The following is a 21,736-nucleotide window of genomic DNA, read 5'->3' on the forward strand; positions in this document are numbered from 1 at the left end:
ATGTTCAGCAAACACATATGCATAATATCTAATTTCAGAAAAAATACTTTTCTGAAATGCACACAATCCAATATTAAACAGTTGTGTGTGTGTGTTTATATATATATGTTCTAAATTTTGCACTGTTGCAAATTGACATTAGATTGCTGCCTTCAATGTATGCCATGTACCTTTTACATATAATAAACATTTTAAGATATTCCAAACAACATAGTATGAAAAAAATCAAACCTTCCAGGGTGACCTTGTCAAATTTAAATTTTGTCTGTGATTTAACTCAGTTTGCTAAAAAGTACTAAGTTGACATTCAAAGAAAGCAAGCATATTTACAAGGGATGAGCTAGATTTTAAAACTTGCATCAGTAAACTGAAACAGTATTTATTTAGCAGCAAGAGAAAACGCATATAAATGTATTTTAAGAGACACTTAATTCATACAGTTCCTGAAGCTGTAGTATAAGACCCGTGATAGTTTGTCAGGCTAGGATTGTCTATATATAAACTATATCGCAACCTCCACATAGTAACATGCTATTTTTATTTTATGTAACAGTAAAAAATGTTATCTCCCTTACTGAGTTACAAAAGTATTAAAATCATATTTCAAGAATTCTTACTAAAAATGCTCAAATATTAATTAGTTTAACATTTCTAAATTCTCTAATTTAGTATTCAACAAGTCACATATGTCACTACAATTCAGAACTGATACCCCAAACTATCTTCATGACCTAAAAGACTGGATAACAGCAAAATACATTTATGAGTGCACCTATTTTGTACAGCATTTGTTTTCACCTACACGGTTTACAGCTATAAAAGAATCACTGACACGTTCCTTTAAATGAGTAATAGCTAAGACAACATGTACAGATTTTAATTAAATTAAAGCACAAGAATTGATGAAATAAATTACCAAAGGGCTCCTCTATGGCACCCTGGGTAAATAGATAATAACAGATGTAAGTACTTCCTCATGGAATGAATGCACCATGACAAAGCACTGATCTCCAAGCCAAGTGATGAAAATCCAGCTTTTAAAGACTTTTGCACTTACCCGCCTACGGCAGAAGGGCAAGCCCTGTGCAATGATGCTGATGCTAAATATCTTCATCACGGTTTGGTGTGGTAGAGGTTCTTTGGCACTTTTAAGATCAACAGGAACCAAGCCATGGTTGATGGCAGTTTTCCCAGGTTTGGACATTTTATCTTTCTTACTTTGTCAAGTCTACTAACACTGCAAGAACATTGCTAAAAACTTTGCTTTAAAGTCGCACGATTTTTTTTTTTTTAAAGTTTCAGATTGGTGAATCAGCTCCCCACAGCCTCCTGCCTCTGCCTCTCAACCTTCTCCTGCCAAGCGTCCTGACCTGTCTGCTGCTCAGTGAAGTGCAAGCTATCCTAGTATAGACAGGAATTAAACCACCAAGGGGCAGGCAGACTGCTCCCGTCAGTCAAACAGCTGGTGGACCTCCCCTGCAATGTCAGAAGAGCCCTTCTCCAAAAAGGGATCTGCAGATTGAAAAACAAGAAAATCATGACTGCCTGGAGTTTTAGTAAGCACAGCCACTTACACCTGCTCTTTAAAGGAAGAATTTTCTTTTAATTTTGTTTTGTTTCTAACAAGCTGCTATTACGCTCTCAGAAGGGGAATCCAAAGAGATTGCAACCTTCAGAGGGTAGCAGTGTTGCTGAAGGATCAATTTTATCATGCCCTCAGCAGATTTCTTCTGGACTGTCAAAAAAATTAAATTAAAAACTGATCTGGACTTTGCTGTTCCTCAGCCATGGTCTCTAAAAACATAATATACTGTCCAAAAGTTAAAGAAGAAAATAAAAATAGATTTTTAAAAATTGAAAAAAAAAATTAGCGTCTCCTAAAAATTGGTACAAAACTAGCTCATTTAATGAAAGTGGATGCTACACTGTGATTTTTAATTCCTTCCTCCTGGCTTTCTTTATCTAAATACAGTACTCCAGTCAGCCTCTCTTCCTCTCTCCCTGCCACTGTAGGGGAAGCAGCATCTGGGTGGCTTTGGCTCTAAGGATGCAAAAGTACAGTGGTTTTCCCTCTTCTGGCCAGCTCATTTGCCATGAGTTTGGGTACCAGTTTGCTCAGGCCTATCCATCACACCAGTGGAAAGTAGGAGGGCTCTTCCTCCAAGAATATAGCATCTCTGGAAGGATATGGGGACAGGTCTGCCTGCCCTTAGCAACCAACCCAGGGCCCATTTTTCAGGAAAAAAGTTCTTACTCCACTGAACAAAGCTACAAAGCAATGTCTATTACTCAAATTTTCCACAATTAGTTTACTTCCATTTTGAATAATTTCTTGATCATTTTAGCTTTCCTAAAATGTCTCCATATGTTCCCACAATCCCCTTCCGGTGCCTAAAATTGGACACATTTCTTAAAAACATATTCAGATTCTGAAAACATTTTAGAGCAAAACTAAGTAGCAAGAAACAAAAGCGTGTGAAAATGGGTTATGAAACTGCTGATAAGAGATGCAGAAAACCATCAAGGCTCTTGTAGAACTGAGTCAGTACAGTCCAAAACACAGTGAATAAATGACCATTAAGAAATCTTACAAGTCTCTTTATGCACAAACCAGCAAAGATAATTAACTGTATAATTATGTGAGGGCAAAAGAGGAGTGCAGTAATGCTTTAATGCTTGGAGCACAACAATGCAACTTGACAAAAGACAGCATTAAATATGACTGTATTAGCATTTCCACTTAGCCCTTTGTTTCCCCTTCAAATAGCCAAGCTGTAAGCATGTCTCATTTGCATATAAAGGGCCTCCCTGACCAAACATTCACATGAGGAAAGTTTTTTTATGGAAAAAAAAAAAAAGAAAACAGGAAAAAATCCACAAACCTAACATTTCATTGACAGTTTAAATACATTACAGTAAGCACCTACTTATAACACAATCTTTTTCCCAGACAAACAAGACAATCCTTATTTCTTTACAGATGTTGAATACAGAAAAGCTGGGACAGAATGCTGGGGAGCACAGTATTTTCTTGCACAGATGGCTGGGTTATTTTTCTTTTCTACCATCCCATTCATATGTTATTCAAAAGCACATTTAGACATAAATTTTCTTCTAAATACTCTTTACATTTCCTACTTCACACTTCCTGCTAAAATTCCAAGGAACAGTTTACCATTAGCCTGTACAGAGTAGTAACGGCATTACTTTATAACTTCATTCTGAATTATTTCAAATTTTATACAAATACTAGGCTTTCACTTGACTTGTATGCTTCAGAATAAGTATCTCAGAATCTTAGTTTTACTAAAATAAGAAAATTTCAATGAAGTACTCCAAAGAGGGAAAAGAGCAGCCTTTTGTTTTTTACTTTGAATAACTAAAGTGAAGAACAGAACCAAAAGTTCAAAACAGATCAACCCACATACCCTACTGATATGATTCAAAAAGAAGCCACAGATCAATTTTCCATTTCTGATGAACTAGTCACCATCTCAATTGTTCCAGCAAAGTGTGAAGTTCAGCAAAATGTAATATATAATGCAATTATATAAACATAACTTGAGATCAGGTCAGGATCAGATACAACATTCTGTACAAAGCAAGCCTTACTTTCTCCTTCAATAAATAGTCAATATTTTGGTTAGTTGCATACAGAATTCTATGGGTGTGCTCAGAGAAACTGAACTAACTGCTGAAACTGCTGAACTAAATTCACTTTTAAGAGTATTTCGTTGCACAATTGCTGAAAGAATTTGACAGTGTGCCAGACCACCAACTGTTATTAGCTGATACAAGAGCCTAGCATCTTACTACTTTACAGGCTTACTCCCCCCACACTTTTTTTAAAAAATATTAGCTCATAACATGAGTGCAAAACAGGAACATAACTTGGCCCATTCACAGATTTACATACAACTGGGGAATAAACAAGACTCAAGTTTTGCATTCTCCAAGCACTGCTCACCAGTTCCAGTCACAGGTTATTCTCACATCTCTGAAAAAACAAAACTCAGGATTGTCAGCCCTTCTTCTTTTGTTTTGAGATAATGTCCCAATGGTACATTGTTTTCTCCCCAGGAACTTCTATTCTAGAGTAATTCCACAGGGACACACTTCCAGTTCGAAAAATAAGATCATGTTCATAATTAGTGCAGTCCCCTTTTAGGAGATAGAGCCATGGCAAAATAAGGCACTTTTTTTTGTCCAATGTGAAATTACAGAGCTAGATTTCATACTTAATCATAGCAATAAGAAAAAAACTTTAGTTTTTATCTGTCTCTATTTTCCCCTGCTTTTTTATCACTGTCCCCTGGAAAAAAGATTTGCTTTAGCAGATGAGATCTTGTCCCAGTTTTACTTCCACTTATCATCACTCTAGTTTTTAGTCTTGTATTTGATACACATTGCTGACTGTAAGTATCATTGTCTTACAGTAATGTTTAAAGGTCCCAGGCCAATGCTGGGAAGTTATAAACTTTTAATAAGTGAAAGTCCTTAGCCAGAAAATAAAACACAGTCTTAAGAGAGAAGACAAAAGTGGTGAAGGTTGACTTTCTGAGAGAGGTCAGAAATACATTGCATATAGTAGATATCACTTATTTTTGTATTTGTACAATACATTTATATTATAAACGTAATTCTAATTTAAGCTCCAAATGTAAAGCTTAAACAGCCACTCTCTGTCACTTTTATCTTCACAAGTGTGTACTTTTGCATTATATGGGATGAGAACATGTACAAAGCTGACAAATGTGAAATTATGAAAATTTGAGCTTTAATGCTTTGTAATACATTTTAGAAACATTCTGTTTCTAAATATAGTTGGGCTGATTTCCAATGGTGCTCTGAGTGCCTGCCTGTCCTTTTAATCAGAAGATCACATTTGAAATGAAATCACATAAAAGTGCCTGTAAAACCAGTATTTTTAAACTCAAGGCTATCATGGACTTTCAACTGACTGTAAACATAAGAATCCAGAAGCCTCCTGTTTCTTTTTGGCCAGTCCAGTGAAGAGATACTTGTAAAATGAAAGCATATACAAAGCAGCAATAATCTTTATACCTTCCAGTCAGAGTAATCCAAAGTCAGCTTTTTTGGATTACAAAATTAACTAGTTTGTTCAATACACTGAACTCAGGAAGGCCATAATTTTAAGACATGGATCTATGAAATTATCCCTGCACCAAAAACCAGTTCATGCAAACTTCCCAGAGTTTTCTTCTAGAGTTGTTTTGCATTACTGGAAAAAAAAACCTAAACAAAATTTTGGCTTTTTGATATGGTAATGGAACAATACAAGACCTAGAGAGATCTGAATGAAGTATTTGTAAGTATAGAAAAACTAAAATGCAGATAGCAGAACCCCAGACAGGTTCTCCACAGCTCTTAACATCGGTGAACAGCTGCCCTCAAATGGATAAAGCAGGGAACTGCAACATTTCAAAAGTCACCTTCTCAAATTAATCCCACTAACATAATAATCCTTTGAATATATTTGATAATTTATTTCCTAAAAAGATCTGTAGTAAGCTCTGGATAGCTGTAGCATATAGAATGCACTATAATTTACATTATACATAAGCCTTATTATTCATTTGATATTCATGCTGATCCCTGCCCAGGCCTAAAAAGACCGAGAAGCAAAGCAAGGCATCCTACACAACACTATCAGCAACTCACCCAGCAACTGTGGCCGCAAGTTTATTTATGTGAGGGATTTCTAATATCAATATACAAGCAGTTTTCAAATGACAGATTGTATATTAGCCTGCTTTGTGCAGATTAACAAATAAATTGTATAGATAAAAGGCACTGCTGAATAGAAGCTAACTGCAACTGTATTACTGGTGCTGGATAGGAAAAAAAACCCTAATTGCTCTAAAATGACTCTGTTGTGTCCAAGTTTACCAATACAAAAATCTGCACATATAAGAAAACATAATGAAGACTTCTGAAGTGGCTATGAAGGGGATCAATGGGGAGGACAATTTTGATCTTATGAGATCAAAATGTCCTAAAAAGTATACACTTGGATAGTATGCAAAATGGGCAAAACAATTAGCAAAACATGCAAACTGATGGCTTTCTCCATAGTCCATGAAAAAAAACCTCAGGTGAAGACCTGCAGTAACACAAGCAAGAGAAAGAACAAAGCCTTGCTCCAGGTTAGATTATCGTACAAATTCAAATTGCACTTGAATTACACTATAGCTTCTCCAGGGCCTTATGGTCCCAGTGTGTCAGGGGACCTACATGGAAGCATCCCTCTGAACAGTCCAGCCACAGCAAACCTTTATTTCAGGCTTATGTGTCCCTAAGAGTGTTGACTGATAAGTGGTTTCTATGGTGTAAAGGAAGGAACAAATGTTGACTGAACCTGTATACGTGATCCCAGCAAAACCCAATTCCACAAGGATTCAAAGATGCCTAAACAGATGACGGTCACCTTGAACACTTCCTCCTCAGCAGTCTCTTCCATTTCCTACCTACCTACCCTCTATTTATCTTGCAAATTTGTGTAATATTAATATTTTTGCCAAATCATGTGAAAATTAGCCAAGAGATACATAAGTTCTGGAAAGCATGACAGACAATGACACGTAAAATCTCAAATGAACAAGCTTTGTTTTCTTTGGCAACAAAGCTTAAGAACACAGTGAAGAAGGATCCACATTTTCTTAACTGGGATTAATTCAAATGATAATTCCTGGTCATAATTCTGGCTCTGAAATCATATCAAGGCATTTATAAACTTCTGTGTCTAATACAAAAGAGCTACCTTACAATTTTTGCTGTGGAAGAGCAAGTAGCTACACCATGGAGGATGGTACAACTTGCATAACACTCCTATATTGAAAAAAAAATTAGGAAGTTTCAAAAAAATATAGGTAAGGATGATGGTAAAGTGCTGTCTGGCAAAAGACTTCACAGTGCATAAGATAGCATTCCCCAAAGTCCACTAGCAGAGGCCAGGGAAGATGAAATATCAAGCATATCAGCAAAGGGGAGATCATCACATAAACATACCTACTACATATTTTTCATGCCTATGTGCATGCTCATAACTGTTTAAGCATCCTGGCATTTAAGTGTGAGTGCACAGAGAAATAAAATGAGACTCAAATTTGACTTACTGGATTTAAATACTCATGTATGGGGAGCCCAGCAGCAAGTCAGACTAACCAATAGCAACTATTCACTACTCTCAGTTTCTAATTGGAAACACCAGTTCAAGTGAGTTTGAATGAATGTCACCCTGTAAAAAATAAGATCTCTACTAGATCTGTTCAATCCCACAGCTGATCCTCTTTGTAGCTGAAAGGAAACAAAAACATCCAATGGAGACTCTAGAAGGGAAAAGGACAATACTAGCACTTCCTCCCTTCTATCTTTGGCCAGTTTTTCAATAAACTCTTCAATAAACTGGCTATAAAATTTGTCAGGCTTGTGAGCTCTGAAATAACTCCTGTAGGAAATAAGTAGGAAACCTGAAAATTCTCAACTTTTGCTGTTGCTAAGTCATTTTTCCACTAGATTAGCAAGTGTAAACAGCTCTCAAAGCAGCCAGATGCATGAAAAGACAAACAGCGTTTAGAAGTGGAGAGCAGTCAAGACCTCTACCTCTGGGCAAGAACAAGCTGTTAGATCACCCCTCTTTGTCCATGCATCTCTTAGCATGTGACACTGGTCCCAAAAAAATTACAGCTTCCCAGGCATCTCAACAAGAGCAGAATTCCATCTCAAAAGAAGGGGAGGGGAACTTGCAGGTACATGCAGCTACAGGTGTGGGATGTGCCCTCAATCAGGACAGTACTACACAATAGAGCACATTTGCATTCACAGCAGGTAATTTTTTGTCAGGTCTCATGGAGTGTTTATGAAAACAACACAGACTGTCTAGTAAAATGCATATTAATGAGACTATATAGTATCAATACTAATGATGTTGTCATAACATTAAAAAATAGTTAATCATGAGCACTAAATAAAATAATGCCCAACTTACCATGAGCATCTAAATAATGCCCACCTTACATAACCATTTTACACTGGAGGCCTCTATTATCTGGCTTTAGCCTACAAGTGCCCTAATTTTATGACTGTATTTACCACACTATGGTGTCTTGTTGTTACTGTCCCTTTTATTAAACTATCTTTAAGGCACGTGTCTTCATTTCTCCAGTGAATATTTCAGAAAACATTTCAGGTATGCAACAGAAATCCAGCTGCATCATCTTGCATTTTATAAATATTCCAGAAATGTCTGCCCAGATCTCATTGGCTATAACATGATTTGTTGGATAAGCAAGTTTAACTCTTTAGTCTAGTCAGTGCTGCAACAGCTGTTAAAAAGAATTTCTACAGCTGCTCTGCAGGAATTTATTTGCTGACCACTTTTTTATGCTGGTTTTGCACCTTTAAATAAAGCTGAGACAAGAATTGAGAACTGCAACAGGTAGAGAAGTCATGCAATATTTAACACTGGATTAAAATGCAAGTCAAATTCCCAGCTGAGGATAAGCTGGGGGAAGGGAAAGCAGGTGGTTTTTTTACTAAGGAGGCTGCTTTTATGAAAAGGAAAGATAGGAAGCTGAAAAATTATTACCCATACTGCAAAATTCAGCTTTTCTTATCATTATATCACCCTTCCATGTAAAATGCAACACTTCAAATGAGAAATTCTCTACTTATATACCTACACACACAAAAATGCACAAAGCAGTACCAAAATACCAAAAACATGTTTATCCGTTTCTGAATAACGTACAAAAACCACTGACAAAAATGAAGTTTGGACTTAGACCTTTCTTTTTCTATACTAAATGGGAGCAAGAAAAATCCCCAAAAATATCAAAAAGGCATCAAAAATATTTTCACCACCTTACACATTTTTTTTTCTTCTGTAGAAGAATTCTATCCCAACACTGTTTATTCAGCATTAAAAAAAAATTCCTGACAACAGTCTATGGATTAGCTACACTGACGACTGCCAAAATAAAAGGTTGAACAGTGCAAAGTATTATAGTTTGTATGCTTGGAACAAAATTGTTCTCAAGGCCTCTTTGGAGACAAGACTATTTTTCTTACCAGCACTGTAAAATACACATAAATACACATTAATCTAACAAATGCAGCAACTGATTGTAACAATGGCATTCATTTGATAGCACAAAATTAAGCTACATAATCCTTTTCAGCTGGTAACAGCATACTGGAAAGGGGTGTGAGGCTATTTATAAAGCTCAAGATATGTGAAGTAAAGAATGCTTAGAGCACAGAAAAAAAAGCAGGTAGTATGCAGAAGGGCTGGCATTCTTGATTGGTGTGGTTGGCCAAATCCAGCCCTGAGCTTACTGGCATTCTGAGACTAAACCCTGCCAAGGAATTCTGATTGGCACAGTGTGGGAAGAGTCAGAGTCTGTCGAGAGCCTGTCCTCCAAAACACATACAATGGAATACCTGCAGTACACTTGCTCTAAGGCATAGAATAGTAGTGGTTTACACCAAAGTCAAAATTTGTGCAGAAGGGAAAGTGCCTCTGAGTACCAACAGAAAGTGTCCTTGCTGTGGATGAAGTCCAGCTTAAAAGTTGAGGGACAACATTATTACATTTGGCAAGAACTGATCCATATTGAATGATTTTTGGTCTGATTTCTTCCATTTAGCTGTGTCACTTCTACTTTCTTTGCTTTATTTTTACTATATTTTTTTATTCATTTTAATTAAAACACATATTTTCTCCATGTTTTAGAAAATCTGACCAAGGTATCCCAACTGAAAGAATTATGAGATTGGCAAAAAGAGTGTTTATTATTTGTTGCCTTTATTTATTTTTTTTTAGCACTCAGTATCTTTGGGCCAATAATGATCACAGTAGCTGCCATCCTTAAGGGACACTCCATAAATTAAATGAGAAGAGCAAAATTCTCCTGCCCACTTTGAAACATTGACTGGGTAAGAATGAGATTTGCACTTACAGGAAATGTTGCTAATACTTTACTTGAAAGTAGCGATGACTTTTGATGATGAATTAGGTGGAATTTATCCCTGCTGGCAATCCATGATGGAGATAAGTACATTTTCAACTTCACAGAGGGGCCAGGGATTGAGCAAATGTATTAAAATTTTATAAGCATTAAATGAGTAATATGTTATGACACAGCTGAAAAGTATAGCCAGTGTCTTCCAAGACTGAATTACACTGAGTATTACTAAAATTCCCAATTCACTCCTTTCACATTATGCAATATATGGTCAGGTAGTAAAAGTCAGTAGAAAACATCACCTTTTAATAAGAACAAAGATTTTAAAAAGCCAGGTTTTACAAAGAAATAGTTCATTTGGACCACCTTGATTTGGAATAGAAATCTCTGCACTTCTTCAGTAATTGTGTCCTTCTCACATCCTCTCCCTCTTCCCAATTCTTGTTACCAACGAAAGAAACAAAATTTAAAATTAGCAAGAAGAGTGAAAAGAAGAAATAAGACAGAAGAAAAGATGCTCAATAGCAATGCTTTCCACTTGTATTTCACTGATTATTATCAAGATACCCATCTATCCACTAGAACTAATTATTTCCTACTTTAAAATCTCAATGCCACTTAACTATATGTAATAGTACATCAAAAGTTAGGCCATACAAAGTGAAGGCACATGAAGATTTTTAAAATACACATATTTTATAATAATTTGGTGAATTCCTGAACTTGTTTGGCCAGTAGAAAATGGGCAGAAATCTCACAACCTCTGCATGAAGTTTAGACAGCATCTTCATTAACCATGCCATGGAAAAAAAGGGAGAAGATGCTTGTGACAAAACAAACCATTTATAGAAACACCTGTTCTAGGTTTTACAGGGATTTTTATAACAGAAATTTCCCCAATAAACCAAGCTGTAAAACATTCACATAAACAAAACCTAGCAGCTCATCAATAAGTTACACAAAATGCACAGTATATCATTACTACCCAAGCACAGCTGCATGCACGGATCAGACACCAAGCACTAGCAAAGAAGAGCAGTTCACGTGTCAAAAATCATCTCTTGTGGATGGACATTAGATGCTGTCTGTTCAAACATTTGCTGAGACAGCTTGGAAATTTTGTTTTTAAGCATTCTGCCTGTTCAGAAATCATTAAATTAGCAGAGAAATTGACATTGTCTAGTTTCTTTCCTTCTACTCAAGAATTTATAAAGGTATGTAAATTCCTTCACTGTGCACAGTTTGCTGAATAGCCACATGTTCTGAAGATAATGAAAAGTCTCCTAAAAAATAAATAGGATATACTGTAATCTGCAAAATAGCTCTGAGTGAGAAACATATCAGAAAAAAATTGTTAGCCCTGCAGCAGGTGTTAAACTTAGTTGTGGTCTTCAGATCAATTTCTAGTCCTTCAGCTCCCTAAGCTAATTTCAGATCCCATGATTTTAAATGTATAAACATCAGCAAATGCAAGAAGTTTACTAATCATAATTTGTTGGGGTTTTTTTTTACATACACTTCAAATTCATAGCTAAAGGAATATTTAACAACCATTTGGGAAAGGATGTGTGAACAAAACCAAAAACTAACTCACCAGCAAAAGTTTTACTTTCCCCACACTTTGCTTCATCATTTGCATTAAATTTTATAATACCAACTTCAGCTAACCTTCAAAAGGAGAATCAGCTTATAACTGACAGGGCAACAGCATCCACTGATAAATGCTCAAGAAAATACAGCTGTATCACTACAGACTGGAAATATTTGGGTTAATGATCACATCAGGCAATAGCACGTGCCACATAGTCAAGAACAACAAAAGGAACAAATGGCATATTTAAGTGGGGCAGAGCTCCCAAATGCATTTGTTAGACAAGTCACATATCCCAACAGAGTGAGCATACTGAAAGGATTCTGAAGCACATTTGCATGATTTCTACTTCATAATATTGTTGTCTTATAATTGGTGAGGTGAAATAGTACTACAGCACTTTTTTTTATTTCTTCCCATTGAGAAAAAAAACCAAAAGCTCATTTCTCATTTTCATTTTGACAGCAAAGATGCAGAGCAAAAACCACGTGGGAGCTGAACCAATATTGATTTCAAAGTCTATGAAAAAGTGCTGGACACAAGGTGCTGCTTCAGGTAGTTATCCTGAAGGCATAAATTTAATTTACTCTACATAAAGTAACTGACACGGAAGTTTGAGAAACATATGCAAGTACCTCCCCAATATTTCCCTTTAGGGTGCAATGCCTAAGCCAAGCAACCAAAGGACATTTCAAGTATACACCCTTAGCAATAACCAGATTACTACAGACATAGCCCACATATCTATAAGCAAACTTCATGATCTACTTACAGAGTAGGAAAAATGAGCCAGACAGCAATTATGCAACACATTATTTTTATGTACAAGTGAAGGGGTAGGAAAATTCTACTTTAAAAAGTATACCTAAACTTCTACAAGCCTTGAGCAGCAAATGAAATCATAAATTAACACAGCCATGTAAAAGCACAGGAAGTAAAAAGTACTTTTCAAACAAAACACTGGTATTTGTAGAAAAGCATGCTGCAGGTTAGTAAAGTTGGAGAAGTGACTTGCTATCAACAGAGAAACAAAGAATCTGCATTCCTTCCATGGATGCTTTAATATTTAACAAATTACATCTAATGACAGTTGTGCAACCTTTTCAAATGATCCTGCATGTGTGGAATGATGAGCACTAAACTGTAGGGTATATAAATTAGAAAGAAATCAAAGGTTAGAAGTGTTTTTTATATTAATCTCCAAGTATGAATATTTCTAGTTATTAGCACCCAATACAAAAAACAAGGTTCTGTATCAGAAAAGTAAAAAGTAAATATATTTTAAAACAACAAAACTTGCTTGACAATAACCAAACTGTCATGGTAGTGCAAAAGTAATTCTGACTGGCTGTTATGAATCACAGAATCATTGGAAGGGACCCCTGGACATCATCCAGTCCAATTCTCTGCTAAAGCAGGTTCATCTGGTGCAGGTTGCACAGGATCATGCCCAGGCAAGTTTTGAGTATTTCCACAGAAAGAGACTCCACAGGCTCTTTTGACAGCCTGTTCCAGTGCTGTTACCCTCAAAAGGAAAGTTTTTCCTCATTTTCAGATGCAACTTCCTATGTTTCTCTTTGTGCTCATTGCCTCTTATCCTGCCACTGGGCACTACTGAAGAATTTGGCCCCAATACCTGAACATCTCCCCTTAAAGCATTTGTATGCCTTGACAAGATCCTCCTCAATTAAAAAATACAATCTTTAGAAAAAGCAAGAGAGAAAAAAAAACTTTTTTTCAGTCAGTGCTTTTTTGTTGCCTTCTTTCAACAATCATTGAATGTGTAGCCTTTCTGCCACAGCTTTAGGCAAGTTATAACTTAGTTTAAAACCCTTTAAAGCATTAAATGAAAGGCATGAAGAATCTACATACCTTGCATGTGATTCTTGAAAAAACAATAGGTTAAAAAATCAATCTCTTTTTGTAATATGAAGTTTTTTCTCTTTCTCCTGTGTATTCAGAGCAGAGAACTATACATTGCATTCTCATCACACAAGTCATCTGAAAATAAGTTTAATTGTTCTTTTAAAGGAAACATTCCTACAACATTTCCTATACTGGAAACATATTCCTTGACAAATAAAAAATACTGAGTCCTTCTGCTCCAGTTACATTTATTCCCTACACTTAAAAAACACGCTTCAGGCTTTTAGCTGCAGGAGCAAGGAAAACCTTTGCAAAGGAACACAGCACAAGTCTGCATAGGGAGGGCTGCAGCAAAGCAATAGCAGCCCCCTCTGCTGCCCGGAGAAGGAGAAAAATTATTAACACACACAAACCACCCTCCACCTACACACATGCAACTTCTTCCTAATTCCATGTACTGCCTGTAGACACAAAAAAAAACCTCTGCTCCCAAGGATAAGCTTTCTGTAATCATCTTTGATTCCTCCTTATTCCCCTATCCTGCTTTTAGCCTATCAGTAATTCCAACAATGACTGCAGACTTTCACACAGGAGTCCTTTTCACTTCGCATTTGCACAAAGTGCCCAGTGCAATCTTAGGTTTCCTCAGTTTAAAAAATTCATGCTGTCTTTCCACCCAAAGCCAGAACCCCCTGAAAAAAAATAAATCCTTCTTATCTGTGTGGCTCTACATAGAAGCTTAGACCAGGCACCTTGCAGCAAAAAACTGTCACAGCCTGCACTATTTAAGAGCTGAAAGCTCTTAATGTGAGCAGGGCTTTAGATTTAGTTCAGAACTGAAGAGATGGGTATTGAAGCTGCAAGGGACAGGTCTTCCTGTGGTACATCCTGTTCCAGCTCCACCCAAGTCAATCCAGCTCATCTGTTGTATCTTCCCTCCCTCCCATGTCAATAAACAATCAAGAAGAGGCGCTCCTGAACAGCGCCAATACTTACACTTACACAATACTTGTGACTTACAGCCAAATGGATAGTGTGGAATAAAGTATGGTAGGGGATGCTGCAATCAAAGCACCCTGGTTTCACATGAAAATTAAACTCCTTCTCAGCCTTTACCACTGTTGTTTGTAATATATGTTATGTATTAAATGTATCCATTTTAAAAAATCTTATTACCTTTAGTAATGAAGCAAATGCTAAAATATGACAGCTTCTGACAGGGTATCAAAGTGGTTTTTGCGGTTGTAGATGCAACTACACAGTAAGTTCTCATCTTCATTTTAGCTAATCTGTTTTCAGTTTCCTTGGAAGCTCTGCTAACCATCACAACAATCACAACCCACAATTCTGCAGCAAGCAAACCTGCATCTGAAGAGGAGACTAATTAGTGAAGTTATTGGAGGGTTCTACATACACGAATGCCTGACCCCTTATGAGAAGTCACCATCACAATCCAAGTAGTTAACACAGAAATAATATTTCATATTCATATAACCTAATTTGCTAGGCTTTACGATAGCCTCAACAGAAAAAAACAAGATAAATGTTTAAGTAAATTGCAAAGATTCTTGGTGAACAGCGCCTGTTGCCCAGAAGGATAAAGCATCTCACATAAATGGGCTCAAACACTTCTTCACAAATCCCTCCAGACAAGCAGAGCAGACAAAAGTGTGTTCTGAAACCCCAAGAAAGAAAATGGCTACGCACCAGCTAAGAATCTCCTGCTCCACCTGCTCACTTGGATTTTAAAATTCAGGTCCTTACATAATACATTTCACTCCTGTTAGTCTGATATCAAGTGGCTACTTTGCCTACACCATAGAAATCTGTGACAATATTTGCTGGAAATAATGCAGCTAATGCTTTTCATGAATTAATGTGTTTAGTTAGAGATGGCTTCAACATTAGAGACACTTAATGTTAAAAGTATTATGTAATGTTGAATTTTAGATAAATAAAAACTAATTGAACAAAGTTTAATTCATAGGAGATTGCTTACAAGTGATCATGACCTTTTTCCCCACAAACCAATTCCCATCAAACTCAAACCAGAGATGAATGAACTTGTAAATTACTGTAGCTGTTTAGAAAAAATTTCTAAGATAATCAAGAAGACAATGCTCCTGTATATATAAAAAGCTTGCAGCAGTTCAAGAAAAAAACAACTCATCTTAATGGGAACAAAAAACATCAATTAAAAACAAAATATTTAAGTATATTGAATTAATTAATATTTTAAAACTATGAAACTGTGAGTTACAGGAACAGTTATGCAAACAAAGACCAAAAAAACTGAAACAAGTTAAAGATTGAACCTATTATGATCAAAATATATTTAAGAATCAGAACAATCAAAATATTTCAGAAATACTAAATAAACCTATAGATTTACAGGGAAAAAAAATGGAAAAGTAAACAGAGTACAACCTAGATAACCCTATGGTGAAACCCAGGTGTCAGTACAAGAGAAAATAACAGTGGTTGTCATAAAATATGATTATAGCATTGATGACATTTTCTTCCACAAAATCATGCTGGTGTCACCTCTGTCATAAACACCAATTTTGATAAACAAAAAATATTGCTGGCATGATACATCTGCTAGTACTACAATTTCAAGAGCATGAGCACAGATAGACAAACTATTTAAATCTCAAGTAAGCAAGAATGATCATTTACATGAGCAATTTCACAGTGATGGCAACTGCCAGTAATACATACTTGTCCTTGCATTGCAACAGAATGCCACATGTAGAGGGATAAAAGCATTTAAGTGCAGTTGCTATGAAATATGGGATGTAAGAGTATTTGTTTGCTTATGCTGTGGTTAATTGTTACCCAACAGAACTGAATTAATACAAAGTCATCACAGAGCACTGGAAATGGATGCCACAAATACAATGCAATCAGTGAAGAATCAGCATCAAGAACATGTTTTTGTCAGACTGCTGTATATATTTACTTAGCTCTCTTGTGCTATTAAGTATTTTTAAAACAGATATGGCAACATTTGACAAGACACAGATCAACTGAAAGAAAAAATTAACAAAAAGTAAAGGGCCTGATATGTGAGAAAACGCCAGTCACTTTAATACAACTGAGTAATAGTTCTGTCGGTACAAAGGACACAGGCCAACCTTACAGAACAGAAAGCTCTCTGAAAAAGGCTTGCATCATATTAGACAAATCAGTCAAACATGAAATCCCAATGTATGGAGTTATTTGATATATCAATAGGTAAATACATCTCATAAACAAATTTTAGCTGTCTTTGGCACAGCTGCTACTTTTAATTGTTTTAATTGCAGTTCTGATATCATAGAATCATTTGGGTTGGAAAAGGTATTTTAAGATCATCATGTCCAACAATTAATCTAACACTACTACAAGTCAAAGCACTAAAGTCCCTAAATGCTACATCTACGTGTCTTTTAAATACCTCCAAGGATGTTAACTCAGCCTCTCCCTGAGGAGCCTGTTCCACCCTTTTGTGCAAGGAGAGTATCCCAATATCCAATCTAAATCTCCCCTAGTGCAACTTCAGGCCAATTCCTCTTGTTTTATCACTTGTTATCTGGGAGAAGAGGCCAACCCTCACCTGGCTATGAAAGCCCCCCTCCTTTCAGGTGTTTGTAGAGAGTGATAAAGTCTCTCCTGAGACTCCTCTGGGCTAAACACCCCCAGCTCCCCCTCACAGGACCTGTGCTCCAGAGCCTTCTCCAACCTCACTGCCCTTCTCTGGACACGCTCCAGCCCCTCAGTGTCCTTCTTGCAGTGAGGGGCCCAGAATGAACATAGGGTTTGAGGTGAGGCCTCACCAGTGCCAAGTACAGAGGGACAATCCCTGCCCTGCTCCTGCTGGCCACACCATTGCTGATCCAGGCCAGGATCCATTGGCCTCCTTGGACCTGGGCACACTCTGGCTCATGTTCAGCTGCTCTCCAGCAGCACCCCCAGGTCTTTTTCTGCTGTGCAGCTTTCCAGCCACTCTGCCCAAGCCTGTAGCACAGTATGTGGCTGATGTGAGCCAAGAGCAGGATCTGGCATTTGGCCTTGCTGAGCCTCACACAGTTGGCCTTGCCCATTAATCCAGCCTGTGCAGAACCCTCTGTGGAGCCTTCCAGCCCTCCAGCAGATCTCTGGTGACCTCCCACCCAACTTGATGTCACCTGCCAACTGACTGAGGGTGCTCTGGATCCCCTCATCCAGATTGTTGATCAAGGACATCTGTGATTCAAGAGAAATGTTCCAACACCAGAGTGCTCAGAGAAGTATGATAACAAGAACAAAAAATAGAAAAATGTGCCCAATGGACACATTGCCCTTATTATTTACATTTAAGATATCTTTTAGGGAAGAACTTGATTGCTTAACATACAGGGAGAAAAAAGCCCCATTTGTTAAACAGCTCCTCAATACAACATGAAAATAAAAGAAAATTGTAATAGAAAATGTCATCCAACAGGAAGAAGGCAGAGTAAAGGTAGAGAAGTTTAAACACTGATGATAACTAACAAAATATTAAACTAGGCTTGAGAGAGATTTGCCTTGCTGCACAGTTTCCTGTTTTCAAACAGTGACATTTTTCAAAAAATAAGCTTTAGCTTGCACAGAAGTCAACACAGAGCAGCCTATTTTATGCAGGAAATCATGGAAGGTAACCACAAGGATCCTTCTGGATTCCTGTGTGGTGCTGGTAAATGCAATGAAATCCTTCCTGAACCACCAGCCTTCTCATTTCAAGAGCCCATGCCCTTTACTTATGACATTTTCACAACATTATGGCAGCAATTATCAGTTATTTGCACAGAGCAGTAGTATGAGGCAAATATTTTCATCTATTTTATATATATCTATTAGAACACAGCATGCTTGCTGCTACTAAGGTGACAAGCAGCAAACCCAAGCAGGGTACACTGTGGTGTTATGGGGGAAATATGACATTTCCTTCCTTAGCCACACAGGATTCTGAAGGTCAACAAACAGAAAATAAAATCAGATTAGAGAAAGACTTTATTCAGGAGTTTATGAGGAAAGGAAGAAAAAGGACAAAGAACAGAGATATGAAAAAAAACTTAAGATGAGTTGTACAACACCTACAGTAGTAGCAGTTGCTATTTTGTTCAGTCTCACTATTATGTCTTGTTATTTGGTAGTGGTGAAAGTGTGCTGCCATATGTGCAAGCAGAACAAAGTGTGTTACACCAGGAATGCTCCTGAGGAGCCAGGTTTGCACCGGACACAGACAGGCAGGAGGGCATTCAGCCATCACTGCCTGTAATGCTGGCACAGAGCAAGTTTCACAGAGTACAGCACACAGCAGGGTAATTCAGCCAGAGTTATGAGAACTGTAATTGACTACAAACACTGAGAAACATGTCTGAAAAGCTAAAAATAAATCCACCAAGTTCAAGTCTCCTAGGATGACTTTATCCTCAACAGGTAGAAGCAGAAATCACTTGTAAACATAGCTGATGACTCTGCTAACACTCCCTTTTCTTCTCAAAAGCAGAGTATTAATTAGTCATGCTTATTTTTACTCTGGTAATTCATTCATGCTCTCACAGATGTATTTCCACAACACTTTATAACACAGAATGTGCTCCTATGGTTAAATATGAGTTTATTAATGAATTGGTAACATTAATGTTGCATATTGTCGGTTCTAATGTGTAACCATCATGCTGAGCAGTGCCACCTCAAGCAGCTTTCTATCTTGTGCTGATACTTCCTAAAGTTGGAACATTCTAAAACAGAGCTGCACCATGAAAAAAAAAATCCCAAATTTGGTTTGCTACCTGGCTGCTCAAAAATTCTTGCAGAAGCCCAGCCTGGGGAGAGAGCACTGACAAAAATGACCAGCCCTGCATCGAACAGGCAGAGCAACTATCAAGGCCACACAGAAATTTTGCATCTGTACAAAGATCTTTCAGACATCTTCCTTCGGGCTAAACTGGCTTGTTTCAGTTCATGTCAAATATGCCTCAAGAAAAGAAAGAAAAAGCTACATTCATTACTGAAATCAATAAAAAAAGCTTCAGAACTGGCCACCACTGAAAATTGTGCTCTGCTCCGTCTGTACAAAATTTAAGTATAATTACTTACAAAGCACTTCAGCAAGTTTCAAATTCAGAGACTTAAAAACATAATTTTGAGCATAATAATTTCCTACATTAATTATTGTCCATACTGGATGCAAGCTGTTATATGATACCCAGTAAAATATACTAAATACAGGAAAACCAATGTGTTGAAATGAAACCAAGGATTTCAATAGTAAAATCCAATTCAATTCTAAGAAATATGACAGTATTTCACTCCAAATTAGAAAGCATATACTTCAGTACCCTGAAAAATAGAATTATAAATATAAAATTATATTAAAAACTCATGTGAAAAGATTACAACTTTTCAAAAATCAAATATGTTAGCTGAGATACTTAATATGGAAGTGAATTGCATAGTATCATTATTAACAAAAACACTGCTGTAGATTCCAGAAGGAAATATTCCCCCTATTTACCTGTTCAGGTGTATCTTGAAGACTGATTATCCATCTCTACACATTTATGCTCATAGTCATCTTGTTTACTTATGTTAACTGACTTGTTGTCTGTTTTTATTTTACATCAGGTTTTAACTATTTTTAAAGTAAAATTTAAAAGTTTGAGGAGGTTTTGTTTTTTGAAAGGTAAGAAGAGGCTAGGTGTTTTATTAACAATTAATGAGTAATAAAACTAAATAAATCCATAGACTTAGAAAGAACATTCTCCCAGAAGAACACTGGCCTGGCTCTCTTTCTTACTAGTCAATATCACTGCTTTCATTATTTTATTGCTCCTAAGAGTTAATGGAATTCCTCCTTCCCAGAGAACTTGGAAAATATAGCGAACTACAAATATACACTGCAACCAATACCCCAGTAACTTCTTTTAACTCTAAAATATTAGGAGATATAAAGAGAAATAAAAGTATGAAGATTAATTTCTAGCTTCTTATTGCAAATCTCAAGTTTTCAACTACCAGCACAGAGGTTCAAGGTCCTCACAAGCAGGATGCAATAAGACATCCTGTAATGACTTTCTAACTGAATGACTGGCTATTGTACTTTTAAAAATCTGTATTTCGTCAAGGGACTCGGCAGGCCAGCAGGAAGAACTTCATGTTTCTATAATATTCCACCCTACTTTTTCATTACAATGTTTTCACCTAAATGAACCAGATTCTGTGTGAGAACACAACACATGTACGATTGCTTACCTTTCCTTCTAGCTCACTTGGAGAAGGAAAATAGCATAAATAAGGCCAGGAAGGTCTTATGTAAAAATATTTATAAAGAAACTTCTTGGCATTTTGACCACAGTCATCAGAATGCTATTCCTTAAATTACATAGGGGTATTTCCTCCTGTCAAATGCATGCAAATATTTTTATTATTAAAAGCTAAAACAGCATAGTTCTTGTGGACTACATAAATCCTTCACTGTAAGCTCTTTAGGAAATACAATGTTTGCTTCATTGTAAAACTTTAGTTTATGCTAAATATGCCATTTTTTTTCCAAAATCCAAAGTTAATGAGTATTAAGAGCACAAAAAAATTCTCACCTTTGTCTTCACGTAGAATGGCGATGACTGGTGAATGGGCAAGTCCATGAGGCTGTTGGAATTTGTGACACTATTACTGTTAGCATGTTCATCTTCTCTACTGCTGTCATCAGACTGATCAAAATCATCACTGTCCTGGTCCATTTCCTCCTCCTCTTCCACCTCCTCCTCTTGGTCACCAGCATGTTCATCGTCATCTTCCTCTTGGTTACAAGTGGAATCCTCATCCACTGTAATAAGTCTATTATTATTTTCTTCTAACTGCTCCTGCTGAGACTCATGCCTGTCATCAAATCCAGGTTCTTCTGCTCCTATCTCCCCATTCCTCCCAATGTGCTGCTCCTCTTGTTGTCGTCTTTGCTGCTGCTCCTCCTCTTCCACCACGCGATTCATCTGCTCCTCATCTACCTGGCTTGAGGAAGCATTACCTCGAAGAGATCCACCAGTTCGTCGCCTCTTGCTGCCCACAGAGAGCAGTTCCTGATTCATTTCCAAAAGCCAGCTTGCTACTTCTTGGACCTTGGCTAGGCTATCTGAAGATGCAAATGCTTTCACATTCTAAGGAGATAAAGAAAAAGAGGGAAATAACAAATGTTACTTTTTTTTATTAGATAAAGCAGTAAAAATCTATTTAGTTGTATTATTCTTGGCAACTAAAAACTTCCAGGAAACAAGGAATAATTTCTACT

General features: G+C 36.9%; 1 protein-coding gene across 1 annotated transcript in view; it reads right to left on the minus strand.

Annotated features, from left to right (window-relative positions):
* FBXW7 (F-box and WD repeat domain containing 7) overlaps positions 1–21,736 on the minus strand; it is a 177,025-nt gene that overhangs the window by 78,353 nt on the left and 76,936 nt on the right. The window contains exon 2 of the mRNA XM_074541146.1: positions 21,048–21,605. Within this exon, the coding sequence (XP_074397247.1) occupies positions 21,048–21,536 (489 nt within the window). The 5' untranslated portion in view covers positions 21,537–21,605. The remainder of the gene's footprint in view (positions 1–21,047; positions 21,606–21,736) is intronic.

This window comes from Zonotrichia albicollis, chromosome 5 (genome assembly GCF_047830755.1).
Source record: "Zonotrichia albicollis isolate bZonAlb1 chromosome 5, bZonAlb1.hap1, whole genome shotgun sequence".
NCBI classification, from domain to species: domain Eukaryota; kingdom Metazoa; phylum Chordata; class Aves; order Passeriformes; family Passerellidae; genus Zonotrichia; species Zonotrichia albicollis.